General features: G+C 51.5%; 1 protein-coding gene across 1 annotated transcript in view; it reads right to left on the bottom strand.

Annotated features, from left to right (window-relative positions):
- Window positions 1-2,869: 2,869 nt before the first annotated feature.
- Nova2 (NOVA alternative splicing regulator 2) overlaps window positions 2,870-14,898 on the bottom strand; it is a 40,643-nt gene continuing 28,614 nt past the window's right edge. The window contains exon 4 of the mRNA XM_057761992.1: window positions 2,870-10,625. Within this exon, the coding sequence (XP_057617975.1) occupies window positions 9,543-10,625 (1,083 nt within the window). The 3' untranslated portion in view covers window positions 2,870-9,542. The remainder of the gene's footprint in view (window positions 10,626-14,898) is intronic.

Below are 14,898 nucleotides of genomic sequence, written 5' to 3'. Positions count from 1 at the left end.
ATCAAGTGAGAAATATCTTTTTAAAAAAACACAAAATAAAAAGGAGAGGACATGAAGGTAGGAGGGATTTGTTGATGTGTGTTTTGGGAGAGGGAAGAACGAGGTGACAGGTGGGTATGATCAAGATACATTGAAATAAGTGTGTAATTGCCAATGAACAAATAAAATATGTTCTGGAAAAAACCTCAAAACAGATATTCACAGGAAGACTGAAAATGAAAAACAGGTGTAAATAGAAACACGTGCAATAATGTGGAGGAATTGAGGCTCTCAGTCTCTTACAGGGGCTGTGGCTTCCAGTGGCCTGTAGCTGCGGAGGCAAATAGCTAAAACTACATTTCCCAGGAAGCTGTGCGGTCGGAGTTTGGCCCCCACCAATCAGACGCCTTAGCGGGAATCTTAAATTTCTAACGGAGATGCAGCCTGGAGGTCGGCTCTAGCCAGTGTGGACCCTGTCACGTTGTCAGCCAGCACTTCCTGTTACTAGGAAGAGTAGAAGTTCACCTGGGAGGCCCCGGTCTGTCTGTCATTTTCTTCCCACCCCACTCGTGTCCCCTCCGCTCCCTCTCCAGGGTCTTACAGTGTTGCTCGGCATGTCCTGGAACTCACCTTACAGCCCAGGATGGCCTGGCACTATCAATCCCTGGTCTCAGCATCCCGGACTGATGAGATTGCTCATACCCTTGCCTCTCTGAATGGCGTGGCTCTCGTGTGTAACACGCCATGACTTTTGACCGTCACACAGTTACCTGCACAACCCTTCTGTGGCCATCTCAGTTCTCTTTTTTAGAGTGTTCTCCTCACAATTTTCCTTCATCTCTGCTCGGGAACATCACCTGCCTGTGCGGCCTCACTCCTACCAACTAATACCTCACCTTGGTCCTGACCTCATCTTTCCTTTTCCTCTCCTGGGCCAGAAAGATCAGAGTGTACCAAGGTTGGAACAGGAATTAACTCCACAGCTGTGTATCAGAACTGACTGCATGGTTACGACATTTAGTGCTCTCCCCATCCCCCTAGCCAAGGCTTTTGTAGACCAAGTTGGCCTTAGTTGAGGCTGTCCTTGAATTGAAAATCCTCTCTGCTTCACCTGGCAAATGCTGAGATTACAGCATTTATTCCTGCTTATATCTGTTTTTGTTTTGTGTTTGACAATGTAGCTGGGTCTGGCCTGGAACTCTCTACTAGGGTGGCCTCAAACACAGAGGTCCAACTGTGTGGGCCACTGAGCCCACCTCCTATGTCTGTTTTTGTTTTGTTTTGACAGGAATTCTTTGTGTGACCTTGGCCTAGAACTAGCTCCTTGGGCCAGACTGGCCTTGAACTCAGAGCTCCACTCGCCTCTGCCTTCCACGTGCTGGGATTAAAGGTGCACCACCACCACCACCTGGCTTCTTGAAGCTGCACTGGGGATTGAACCTGGGAACTGAAGCAAAATAGTTGAGGGCTCTACCACTGAGCCACACCCCCAGCCCCTCACTGGGGGATTCTAGGCAGGGGCTCTACCACTGAGCCACACCCCAGCCCCTCACTGGGGGATTCTAGGCAGGGGCTCTACCACTGAGCCACACCCCAGCCCCTCACTGGGGGATTCTAGGCAGGGGCTCTACCACTGAGCCACACCTCTAGCCCCTCATTGGAGGATTCTAGGCAGGGGCTCTAATACTGAGCCATACCCCCAGCCCCTCACTGAGGGATTCGAGGCAGGGGCTCTAACGCTGAGTTATATACTAGCCAAATTTATAACTTTGAAACAGGTTCTCACTAAGTTGCTCAAGCCATCCTCAAACTTGCTATGTAGCCCAGACAAGTCATGAATTTTCTCCCAACCTCCTCCCTCAGCCTCCCATCCCAGGTAGTTGAGATTATAGATCAGGACCACTGCACTCTGATAATAAATGTTTGAGGGATGAATGAATAAATGAATGAACCCTCCTCAAGCAGTTGATACTCATATTCAGGTCTGCCCTTCTCGTTAGTCCCATTGAGGTCTCTTGAAATTCCGGCCTCTCTTTCTGCCCATCCTCTCTTCTCCTGGCTTTTCTCTTTTATAGCTGGAGGGTTTTCCAGTGATCACCTCGTGTTACCCACAGTATTGTTAGATGCTGGTGAGTGAACTCACACACAGGTAGTATCCTTACACGATATCCCAGGAGGTAAGTAGAGCTGTGAAGAATGCTTTCCTCTTGTTGGAGACTGTGACCCAGAGAGGATGGGAGGTGTCCTGGGTCCCCCAGGATCAGAGCATGCACCCTACATAACCTCCCTCAATCTGTTTTGACTTCGCATCAGACTTCTCTGCTTGGTACAGCCTCTCCTGCCCAGATTCATGGTTATCTCAAACATGTAGGTCATTAGTGTTAAGCGTTTACCCAGAGGTTGCTTCTGATCCATTCAGGAGAGGCATCATAAGACAAGGAGCAGTGTGGGTTGGGAATGGGCTGTGGCTACCTAATACCCCTCAAGGCTAGCTTGTGATAGCAAAAGAAGCCCTCTTGGCTCTATTGTCTTCTTTTTTCCTTGGCTTTCTGAGACAGGGTCTTGCAACCTAACTCAGCCTGGCTGGGAACTCATTACACAGCTCAGGTTGGCCTCCAGCTCTCAGCAATACTCAAGCTGGCTTCCAGCTCTTGCCTCTCAACCCTCTGGCCTTATCCTCTCAGGGCTGGGATCACAAACATGTACCTCCATGCCTGGTGTCATCTTGGATTTTCTCAAGCCAGAGTTTCCCACACAAAACGCTGTTCAGGAATTGGGAACAGGTTCTGTGTTTGTCAGACTGACCTCCTGTGGCTGCTGACCTGAAGCCCCCAAATTTGTTTTTTGTGTGTTGTGTGCCAGACTTAGGCTAAGAAAGAATTTGGATTCCAGTAGAACACACACTCCCTGAAGGCAGACATGTTTGGGTCTGTTTAGTTCATTTTTTCTAACTCTGGCACTTAGAACAGTGCCTTACACATAGCAGGTGCTTAATAAACTCTTTAGAAAGTGAAGGATGTATTAAATTCAAGCATAAACCATGGATGTAGAAATAACATTTAAAAAATTTTCCATTCTACAGTTGGCAAGGTGGTGGCTCAGATGGGCAAAGTCTCAGGGATCTGAACTGGGGCCTCACAGGACTTCAAGCACCTGGCCCCGGGCTATTCTGGTGCTACTGGACTTGAGGAGCTGCTCCCTGTGTGGACATGGTGTCCAGGAGCTGTCTGTGGGTTCTGTGTATGTGTGGGTGGTGGTGACCCTGGTTCCGAGGACTGGACATTGAAACTGCAAGTTCAACCTTCAAACACTTCCTGTCTTTGGCCACACTTACCCTCTGTCTCATTCACCCAGTTCAGAGAAAACAACACACCCCTCCCTCCTCTGGGACCATCCTTAAGGGTCCCCCCCTCCCCTAAATGCCCAGAGCCCTGGGTGGGGGATGGGGGGAAAGGGGGGGGAGAATTGAGGATGAGGGTGGAGGTGCCAGGGAGGAGGGAGAGGGAAGGGGATGGGTTAAGAAGGCGTGTGTGATGCCAAGCAAAAAAGACAACATTAGACACAGATGCTGAGATGACGTTTATCGCGGCAAAAAAAGGTGGAGTCGCCGAGGGAGAACGGGTGGGGGGAGGGGTGTGGTGGGAGCAGGGAGTGGGTGGGTGGGGTCCATGGAAGCTAATACGTGGTGCACTAGGTCACACAACGGACACTGGGGGTGGGTGAGTGGTTGGGAGAGGTGGGCATGGCCCAGGCATGGCGATGGGGGGAAGGGGAGGAGAGTGCGGTGACCCCAGCCAAGAGCTTCTGGAGGTGGCGGAGAGGAAGTGGGCGGCGGCGCTGGTCGAAGAAGATGGAAGGAAATCAGTTAAGAGGGTTGAATGGAGAAACTGGAGGCATGGCCACTTCACTTCCCACCCTATCTCCAAATTGGAATGTAGCAGAGTGGCCGCAGGCAGGGGCCAGCCGCGGACTCGGACCTTTCCTTTAAGGGTTGGAAAGGGACCCTAGACGTTCATCTGACTACCTCTTTGCAAGATAACACGCCTAGCAGAGGTTAACTTCAGGTCCCATGAAGGATTCAGCAGTCAGTTCTCCAAAGACAGCCTCATCCCCAAAGCCATTCTTTTCGCGCCAGTCTCCAACAGTTGAAGTGGAGGAGAGATTCAATTCTCAACTCCACCGAGGTTCTTCAGGGAGCTTGGAGGATGAACCCATTTCACAGATCTCGAGAACAGAGCCTTACTTTCCTGCCTCCGGTCGGGGGACCTGTGCACCCCAGGCCTGTCGGAGTTAATACTGTTATCTCGAAATCCTTAGCATTTTGGCGGGACACACCTTGGGCTTCTCCCAAATCGACCTGGGATGTGGACCATGCCTCCAGTAGCTGAGATGCCAACACAAATAAAAAAAGAAAAGGGAAAGAGAGAGAAAGAGAGAAAGACTCCCCACGTCGCCTGGCTCAAACCAAGTACAAAAGTGACTATTTACAATGAAGGCGTGGGGAGTGGGTGGGGGCAACGGGGAGGACGGTCGGAGTGAGCGCTCGGCTGGGGAGGCCGCGCCCCCTAGGCCCGCCTTTTAAAGGGTGCAAAGCCAAACAGCAAAGGTATATTTCTAGAGGATCCCTGGGCCCCCAGGGGAGGCGGATCCTAAGGGGTGAGGGATGGGGATGGGGGCATGGGATGGGGAGGCATGGGCGCTGGGAGGAGATGGAGGAAAGGTAGCAACTGCCCCTAGCATCCCCCCTGGCCTCCCTGCCGGACACACAAGTTTTCCGTGGGATGAACACAGAAAGGGTTAATCAAAAGAGTTCGATGAGCGAGTCTGACGGTCGAGTGGGGCGGGCTGGAGCAATGAGGCCGCAGGTTCCAGTGGTGGCCGGTGGTGATGGAGTCACTTAGAAGATGAAAGGTTGGTGGTTTTGGGGAGTGGGAGGAGGGTTGGGGAGAGGGAGGAAGGAGGAGGGTCTCCCTATATTAGTTCTAAGGAGACGGGTGTCCTAGACTGGCTGAAAAGGGGTTAAAAACCAACAGTCTTCACCACAACCACCACCACCCTCCACAGAGACCCTCCCTCCTGCCACTCAGCGAGGGGTCGTCTAGGACACACCAGCTGGGACATCAAGACTGCGCTGACTGTGGTGGAGAGGGTTCCCGACAGCAAGGCTGGGTGTCCAGACTCCACAGAGCGTAAACCAGGCTTCTCTGCCCCCCCGACCTGGGTATTGCAATTCTGTCCTCCCTCATGGTGACAACCAATTCAGCCTTTGACGACGGCCGGCCTCGATTCCGGATGGCGCTTGGGGGCAGATGCATTGGGCACAGAGAAGGCCTGTTTGGCTGTCCGACAAGTGACACGTGTGCAACCTAGTGAAGCATCTTGGACGCCTAGATTGCCACCTTCACCGCTGCTCTGGTGAACGCTTTTGCAAATTAACCTTTTATCTTGGGCTCGAACAGCAAGAATCCATGCAAAGGGGAACCTCCTCTCCTCTGTCAAACAGCTGGAGACCAATCAACCATAAAATAATAAGAATGGCGTGGGGGGGGGGTGGCGGGATGTGACGGGACAGAGGACAGACGGACGGGTAGAAGAAACAGAAAGGAGTGGGATTCCAAGGGATCTGGTTGGCTAAGAGTGGAGAAAAAAAATACCGCGGGAAAACAAGTGGTACCGTAATATTCCGAGTATAGGTTCCCAACCATCTGTAAGACGACTCTTGCCAAGCTCCTATAATTTCCACCTACAAGTCCAGTACAGAGATGGCAAAAATCACTGTCTTCCGATCCCTGCCCAGCTAATTATTGCGGCAAAATTTCCTCCTGACTAGGAGAGGGCAAAGATGATGACTGGGCAGGCTGGCTCAGAGCCTTGCCCGAGACAGGATAGAGAAGGTGAATTTGGCACTTTGGAACCCCTCTTGTCATAAGTGCTTTGAGGTCCCTCCCCAACAGCCACCCCCTTGGGCCAGCAGAAGAGGATGGGGTCTATTTCTCCCCCTCCCCAATTTCCATAGACTTGCCCAGAAAGAGGCAAAAGGGGTTTTCCTTGGCTGGTGGAATTTGGGGGAGGGGAATCCAAAAAAGTAGGGGTTAGTTGAAAATGAGTATTTTTTTTTCTTTTTCTTTTTTTCTTATAAAGATTCTAAGAAAAACTCAGGGTGAGAGGAACGAGGAAGGGGACCCAATTTAGCTCAGCATCCGCAGGTGTTCTCTCTGCCTCTTAAGGGGCCTCCTTTAAGAGAGGTATTTTCCTCCCATGCATCGAAGATCCTCCCCCCCACACCCCAGATCGGCTCAGTTCCAAGGAAGTTTGGCACTTTTTGATTTTAAAGGGGAAATGAAAGCGTTGAGAATTTAGGAGGGGAAGAAAACAGACAGACAAAGAGACAGGACAGAGAACGGTGAGGGGACCACAGGAGGAAAACCCAGTGGGCCATAGGGAGCCAGAGAAGTAGAGAAACGCTGGGGGAAGCTGGAGGGAGGTGAGGAACAGGCTACACTTATTTACTAAGCACCTACTGGGTGCTGAAGAGTGGGGGTGCAAGGAGGCCGCTCAGATTCTTTGAGATCTGACTGGCTAATGGGTAGAGAAGGAGGCAATGGGTTTTGTTACTATTATTTTAAAAGTAATTCCCATCCCTGGTCCGCATCTGTGTCTGTCGGGACAAACCACAGCACAGGAAGACTGAGGTCAGACTGCAGAAGGGCTTTCAAGGGATAGGGAAGAGGACGGATGGAACTCCCCAGGGTAAAATGGGGGGAAGGTGTGTGGCTCCTCACGCAGCAATATGGTAAGTAGACCTCCTTCCTAAGCTAGCAAACTACCTTTCGGATAGCCCGGGCTGGTGGGGTGAGGGATCCCCAAGAAATTAATAGGGACCAGCATGTCACACAGACACCGGAGAGGATGCTTTTCAGAGCTACCTCTGCGCGAGGAGTACTAGGCCCAGACTCCAGCCCACAGGCTCCCAGAAAGCAGGCAGTCTAGGGGAAGATGCAAATGAGTTGCAAATTGCCTTTCTGATCCACCCACCCATCCCAGATCTTGCTTCATTCCCCCCCCCCCAACTCCTTCCCCTCCTCATAGGGCCTGAGGGCTTTACAGGGCGGGGGGGGGGGGATATTCCAGCTAGATACGTTACTACCCACGTGCAGGTGGAGCTACTATGAAATACTGTAAGGTCATTTAAGAGGTGGAGGGGAGCAATGGCCCCGTGGGCCGCCCCCACCTCCAATCCCAACAGCTCCTAGCTGTAGAAGATATGTACAAAGTGGTATCAAGAATTGTTTTGGCACTAAAATCTCCATCTGGGCTCAGTGTGGAGATTAGGGGTAGGGGGCAGCAGCGATAAGAGGTGGGGGATGGGGTGTGTGTAAGGAAAGTGGGGCCTGCCCTTCACTGAGGAGATGAGGACATGGAAAAAGTCACCCCAGTGCCCAAGCTTTAGCCTCCCATTCCGGTGGAAGGGCTGGGGAAGGGGGGAGTCAGTGCGAGGTACCTCGAAGGCTATTGCTTTCTAGGGATTTTTCACATTTTGATTTGGGGGGTGGCTCTCTTGCACAGGGTAGGGGCCTCCCAGGCTTCAGCGGTAGGCATTGTCTGGGTGGCATTTCTCCTCCCGCTCATTTGTAGGGATAGAAATAAGGATGCCAGTTATCCCCAAAGCCATGGAGGAGAGCAGGGTCTGGAAGACCTAGGAGGGCAGATGGAGGAGGGAGTGGGCATAGGGTACCCCTCCCCCAGAGATGCTGATGATGGAGCCAGGGTTCTGAGGACCCTGCTTGGGGTTGGAGGAACTGAAGGTGTTCTCCAACAGGGAAGGGGAGATGGGCGGGAACAGGCATGTCTCAGCAATCCTAGCCTACAGGTTTTTCAGGCCCTGACATCTGTCTTTGGAGTTGATCAGAGCCACCATGCTAAGTGAGCCACTCCCAAACAACTCTCAGGGCAGCCTGGCTTGTCACATTTTGATCAGAATCTTCTAGTTCTTCAGAGCCTAAGGTTGAGCACACTGAACATTTCCGACCTAGCAAACACTGCTAACATCTACCAACTCCCTGGAAGCCACCAAGCCAATTGAATTCATCAGACCACTCAAGGCATTTCAGCCCAAGATACCCTAAGCTTTGCAAGGCTCACTTAACTCTACACCAGATCACACTGGCCTGACAGAGCCACCATACATTTGGCTCATCCATCAATGAAATGAAGCCACGTAGACACAGGCATGCACACAAAAGGCAGGAGTGGGAAAGGGAGGGGATCTTCAGCAGTCAGTTTCACTAGCTTCATCTCCCATGCTTGCCTGTCAAGGCAAGTTCAGGGATGGTAAATGTGGATGGATGCAGATGACCCTGACAGTATTTTTTTTTTCCTCTTCAGAATCCTCCACATTAGATCCAAGTTCCATCCTTCAGTCTCTTTCTAGGATTCCCTTCCCCCAGGGCCAACACCCACTAAAAAGTGTGGAAGGAGGAGGGGGATGAAGGGACTGGCCACTATCCAACTCAGGAAGCGCATGCTTCATCCCGATGATGCCACAGGAAGCGACCTCGAGATTCCATAGGAAGTACATGCCTTTGCCTCTGGCATCACGGAAGTGACTCTTTTAGGGAGGAGTTTTGTTGTGACCTCACGGGATGTGTTTTTTCTCTCACCAGTACAGGAAGCGGCCTCTGAGGAAATACTTCCTATGACATCATAGGGAGTTACTGGAAGCACCCCATAAATACTGGATTCAGTGACATCACAACAGGGACCCTCGTTTCTCTAGGAAAAGCCACGAGAAGCCACAGCGGCTGCTCCTGTGCCTCTCAACACCGCGGCTTACAGAACCTGAGGCATCCCACAGCTGGCATCATTTCCAGCAGGAACACATCTGCTTAAGGAAGAAAGTTCCACTTCCACCCTAAGGAGATAGTGGAGCTCCGGAAATGTGGGACTCCTGGGGCGGGGGGCGGGGCGCTATGTTCCAAACCCCTCATTTCAGATCTGACTCCTGGATGGCTGCCTCTACTTGCGTCACTTTCCCAGGATCTGGAACTGCAATCAGAGAGGCAGGATGTTGTGTCTGGGGGAGGCACCTCATTCCAGGTGATCTGGAGGCTCCCTCCCCTCCTCCCATATGTCAACAAAAATCTTATAAAGGAGGGGGGAATCCTTATCAAAAAAAAAAAAAAGAAAAGAAAAAGTTAAAAAGGAAAAAAAAGGAGGGAAAGAAAGAGAAAATAACGCTTTGTTTTCTATTAAAATCAACAAAATGCAATATATACAGATATCACATAGACCTGGACCCTGGGAGAGGCGGGTCAGGCCCAGTCAAGCACAGGGAGGGAGGGAGGAGGGGTCAGTTCAAGGCTGGAAAGGGGGCTCAAAAGCCCCCTTCCCAGCCGTCACTCAATCCTGCCTATGACTACCAGAACGGAGGGTGCAGCCAGGCCTACCCCAGCCCCATCCCAAGCCAAGCAGGAGTCACACCAAGCTGAAGTCTGGCGGGAGTTGGGAGAGGAGGAGGAGGAGGGAGGAGGAGCGGGAGGGGGTGGGGACGCACACCACAGGCCTCATCCCACTTTCTGTGGGTTTGAGGCCCTCACCCCCTGCTCGTAGGTGACCCGCTGGCTGATGAGGTATTGAGCGGCTTGCGTGGCCGCGGGGCTGCCCGTGATGGTGACCCGCCGGTTCCGCGTGCCGGGCAGGAACTCGCCCTTCTTGGAGATCTGGATGCGCGCACCCGTCAGCTCCTGGTACTCCACCAGCGTCTTGCCCCCTTTGCCCAGGATGGCCCCCACCAGGTTCTCGGGCACCGCGATCTCCACCAGCTCCTTGGCGCTCTCGGCCGCCAGCTTCTCGGCCGTCAGGAAGCCGCCGGCAGCCCCGGCCGCAGCCGCGGCGGCCACCAGGGGCGCGCCCCCCGCTCCAGCCGCGCCCCCCGCGCCTGCACCGAGGTAGCCATTGGCGGCCGCGGCCAGCGCGAAGGAGCCCAGCGCTCCAGGGGGCGGTGGCGGCGGCGGTGCTGCCCCCGCTCCCGGCCCCGCCCCGGCGTCGCCCGCGTAGGACGCCAGGAGGTTGGCAGCGGCGGCGGCGGCGGGGTTGGCGCCCGCGGCCACAGCGGCCAGGACGCCCGAGGCGGCGGCCGAGTTGAGGCCAAGGCTGAGCGAGTTGGTGTTGTAGCCGTAGCTGGCCAGCGTGTTGAGCGCCGTGCTGATGGCCAGCAGGTCGGTGCCCGAGAAGGCGGGCAGCGCGGCGGGGAAGGCGCCCACGCCCGCCAACCCTGCGGGGCCAAGCAGACCCGAGGCGGCAGCGGCAGAGGCGGCGGCCGCGGCGGGTAGCACGTCGGCCGGGCTGGCGTAGGGCGAGCCGGTGGGGTTGGAGTTGGCCACGGGCCCCGCCACGTTGGCGTAGCTGATGTTGAGGCAGCTGCTGCTCTGCGGGTCTTCCTGTACCTTCTGCACGATGGCGCTCACGGCCTTGTGCACCTGCTCGGGCTCGCCGCTCACGGTTACCACGCGCTCCTGTAGGTTGATGCCCTCGGGCTTCTGCGACAGCTGCACCCAGGCGCCGGATTGTTCCATCACCGCCTTCACGGTCGCTCCCCCCTTACCGATGATCAGTCCCGCCGTGCTGTTGGGGACGATGAGCTTAGCCTGCGTTGGGGAGAAAGAGAGAGTCTGCGCGGGGGAGAACGGGGCGCGCAGCCGTCTCAAATCCATTCTTTTTTTTTTTTTTTTTTTTTTTTTATGTTTTATCTTTCTTCCAGGGTCCATCATCAGGCCCACTGCAGTCCCCTGATAAACGTCAGGATAGCCCTACTGGTTCCTAAAGGAAAATTTGGAAATACCCAGCAGCGTGTAGTGCTGCCTGCCTGTAATCGCAGCACTCCAGGGGATGGAGGCAGGAGGATGCTAAGTTTGAAGTCACCCTGAGCTATATATACATAAGCAAGACCCCATCTCAGGGGAAAACAAACAAACAAAAATCCAGAGTTTAGGAGTCCCACAGCCACCCTGCCCCACGTCCCTAGGACCGCTAATGCCATCTCTTCCGTGGCAGGTAAAGGTTTATTACTGGTGTACCCATTGGGAGCCCATCTGTGTCTGCCTCAAGCCTGCACCGCCCCTCCCAACTTCTGTCCTTGTATGCTCTGGCTCCTAGTCTCCCCCAAAGCTTTACAAATTTCTTTCCCCTCCCATTTCCTCTCCTCTCCCCTCTTCAGCTTAGGCTGGCTTGGAACTCATGATCCTCCTGCCTCATCCTCCCTGTCAATTTCCCCCTCAAACTCTTAGATGACAGTCCATACCTCAAAATCCGACCAGTGCCTCAGAATGTGTTTGTGATTGGAGGCACGGTTTTGTTGTTTTTTTTTAAGGTTAGCAAGGCAAATGTGGTTTTGAATATCTGTAGTTGTGGCACACCCAGTATGCTCAAAGGATCAGGAGTTCAAGAATAGCCTGGACTACATGGTGTGTTCTGGGCTAGCCTGGCCTACACTGTGAGACTTTCAAAACAAACCCAAAAAAACCAAAAGAAGTCTGGGGATCCGTCTGTGACTGTGATTGTATTGCTTTCTGGAGTCTGGGTGTGAACTGTGGTGACATAATCATTTTTTTCAGAATGGTCCCATCTGAATATTCACATGTTAAAATTCACCTCACTTACAACAAATTGCCTTCCTTTTATTTCTCTTGTATTTAGTTTCTTCCCCATCTTTATTTTGTTTTGAGATAGAGTCTTACTGATGTCTTTGGACTTGCTGTGTGGACCAGGCTGGCTTTGAATTTACAGAGATCTGTCTGCTTCTGCCACACCAGTGCTCAACTATACACACCTCTTTTACGGTTTAATTGTGTGTGTGTGTGTGTGTGTGTGTGGAGGTCAGTGGGCACTCACACCACTGTGTTCACCTTTCTATGTGGGTTTCACAGCTAGAGCTCCGGCTGTCAGCCTCATAGGGCCAGTGCTTTGACTACTGAGCCCTCTCCTGTATTTTAAAAAGTTGCGTAAGAACAACAAAATGTGAGGTGGATCCATGTGATGGAATAGCACTAGGGATAAATACATACAAAGTACTGACGTAGCACTTCCTATAACATGGATGCTCTTAGAAAACAAAGCAAGTGAAAAAGGCCAGACGTAAAAGGTCGCGTGGTTTCATTTACATGGCTGTCTGGAATATGCAAATCCACACTGACAGAAATTGGTTAGGGAGCTGGAGACTGGCTCAGAGGTTAAGAACACTTGCTGCTCTTTCAGAGGATTGAAGTTTGGCTCTCACATCAGGGGGCTCACAACTGCCTATAACTCCAGCCCCAGGGGCTCCAACACCTCTAGTCCACATAGGCACCTGCATTCATATGCACATATCTACATGCAGAACACAGACCTACATGTAATAAAAAAATAAAAAAATCTTTTTTTGAGACAGCATCTTACTATATAACTCCGGCTATCTTGGAACTCATTATGTATATCGGGCTGGAATTGAATTCAGATATCTGCCTGCCTTTGCCTTCTGAGTGCTGGGATTAAAGGTGTGTGCCATCACTGCCTGGTCTAGAACTGAATTTTTGTAGGCATTATGTCCTGGCATTTATGATTTTTTTATTTTTTATTCTTTTGAGACAGGGTTTTTGCATAGTCCTTGCTGGCCTGGAACTCACAGAAATCCGCCTGCTTTGGTCTCCCGAGTGCTGGGATTCAAGGCGTGCACCACTATACCGGTTATGAAAGATATAGTTTTTTGTTTTATGTGTATGAGTGTTTTTGGATCCTATCTCTAGAAGTCAGTAAAGGACCACAGATCGCTAAGAACAGATCCCTAAGAACTATAGACACTTGTTCGATGCCAGGTGGGTGCTAGGAATTGAACCCAGGTCCTCTAGAAGAGAGACAAGAGCTCTTAACAGCTGAGCCAACTCTCCAGCCCCAAGGACCCAAGTTTGAATCCCCAACACCTATATTTTTCGAGACACAGAGCTTTGGTGTAGCTTTGGAGCCTGTCCTGGAACTTGCTCTGTAGACCAGGCTGGCCTTGAACTCACAGAGATCCACCTCTGCCTCCCGAGTGCTGGGATTAAAGGCGTGTGCCACTACTGCCTGGCTTCCCCAGCACCTATTAAAAAGCCAGACATGGCTCTGCTTGCTGCAGTTCCAGCACTGGGTGGGCAGTTGGACAGACCCCAAGAGCTTGCTGGCCCTTCATCCCATCCAGTGAGCTTCTAGCTTTGGTAATAAACTCTCAAGGGTTTCCTGAGGCAGTGAGCAGTGGAGGAAGACACCCGATTTTCTGCTATGGCCTTTGCTCACATGAAACATAAAAAACCTGGTTAGTGGGTGCCAGAGTTAGGAGACAGGGTTTGGAGTGACAGCTTCAGAAATAGTGGAAATATTCTGGAATTTGATGGTGGCTCTGGCTAGCCACACATTCTTCTACTTAAAAAATACATCTGTGGGTGTTTTGCTTTCATGTGTGTATGTGTGCCATGGTATGTGCCCTGGTGCCTGCAGAGGCCAGAAGAAGGTATCAGATCCCCTTGGACTGGAGTTTACAGATGGCTGTGAACAGCCATGTATGAGTGCTGAGAATCAAACCTAGATCCTCTGTAAGAGCAGCTACTGCTCTTAACTGCTCAGCCATCTCTCCAGCTCCCTAGCTTTTTTTTGTTTTTAAGACATGGTTTCATATAGTCCAGGCTGGCCTGGAATTCACTATGTATCTGAGGACAATCTTGGGTTTCTGATCCTCCTGCCTCCACTTCCTGAGTTCTGGGATTGCAGGCTTACATCACCACACCCTGCTTGATTTTATATTCTGTGACTGTATTTCTACTAGTGTCCAGATCAGGAAGATCTGTAGACACAGAAAGCAGGTTAGTGGAGTTAGGTTAGTGGAGGGAGAAGAAAAAAAATAGTTGGGGAGGGGATCAAGGTTTCTTTAGAGAGCTGGTGAGATGGCTCGGTGAATAAAGGCGTTTGCCGCCAAGCCTGAGGACCTGAGTTCAATCCCTGGGGCCCACATGGTAGAAGGAGAGAGAGAACCAATGATCATAAACACACATGCTCTTTTGTCCAATAAATGAGTAAGTGTAGAAATGTGTTTTGAAGGTTTCATTTGGAAGGCATGATGGCATATGACTGACATTCAGGGACTTCAGTGCTGCGTAGGATCATGAGTTCAAGGGTAGCCTGGGCTACGCAGTGAAACCTCATCTCAAAACAAAGCAAAGCAAAACTAATCAAGTACAAACAAAAACTCAGCAAAATGAAACAAGGGCTGGAGAGATGGCTCCGAGGTTAAGAGCACTGCCTGCTCTTTCAGAGGTCATGAGTTCAATTCTCAGCAACATCTGTAATGTGTTCTGGTTCCTTCTTCTAGCGTGCATTGCAGCCATACATGGAGGCAGAACACTGTATACATAATAAATAAATAAATCTTTAAAAAAACAAAACCAAAAAGAAACAAAATAACACATAAGACAATTTTAACTGGGCATGATGACTTGGGAAGCAGAGGGAAGTGGATCTGCATGATTCCAGTCAGCCCGGTCTACATAGTGATTCCCTGCCTTTAAAAAAGAACTTAAGAAAAAGATCAATTTGGAAGGTGAGAAAGTGTTCTAAAACTGACTGGTGGTAGATGCACATCTCTATGTATATGCTAAATGTCTTTGAGCTGCACACTGCCCTGTTTGGTCTGGTAGTGGACATTCAACCCAGGGTTTCACACATGCTAGGCAGGTGCTCTGACACTGTCTGACACTGACCTACACCCCAGCTTTCCTTTTTACGCTTTTGACAGTCTCCCTGATGCCCAGTCTACCCTTGAACACTCTGTTTAGACCCTCCTGCCTCAGGCTCCTGAGTAACAGGGATTGTAGGCGTGGGCCACCAGCCCTGGCTCACTCCATACTTGACTAAATT

The sequence above is a fragment of the Chionomys nivalis genome, chromosome 2, assembly GCF_950005125.1.
Source record: "Chionomys nivalis chromosome 2, mChiNiv1.1, whole genome shotgun sequence".
NCBI classification, from domain to species: domain Eukaryota; kingdom Metazoa; phylum Chordata; class Mammalia; order Rodentia; family Cricetidae; genus Chionomys; species Chionomys nivalis.
The sequence above is the reverse complement of the archived record's forward strand: the minus strand, read 5'-3'. Positions and strand labels throughout refer to the sequence as shown.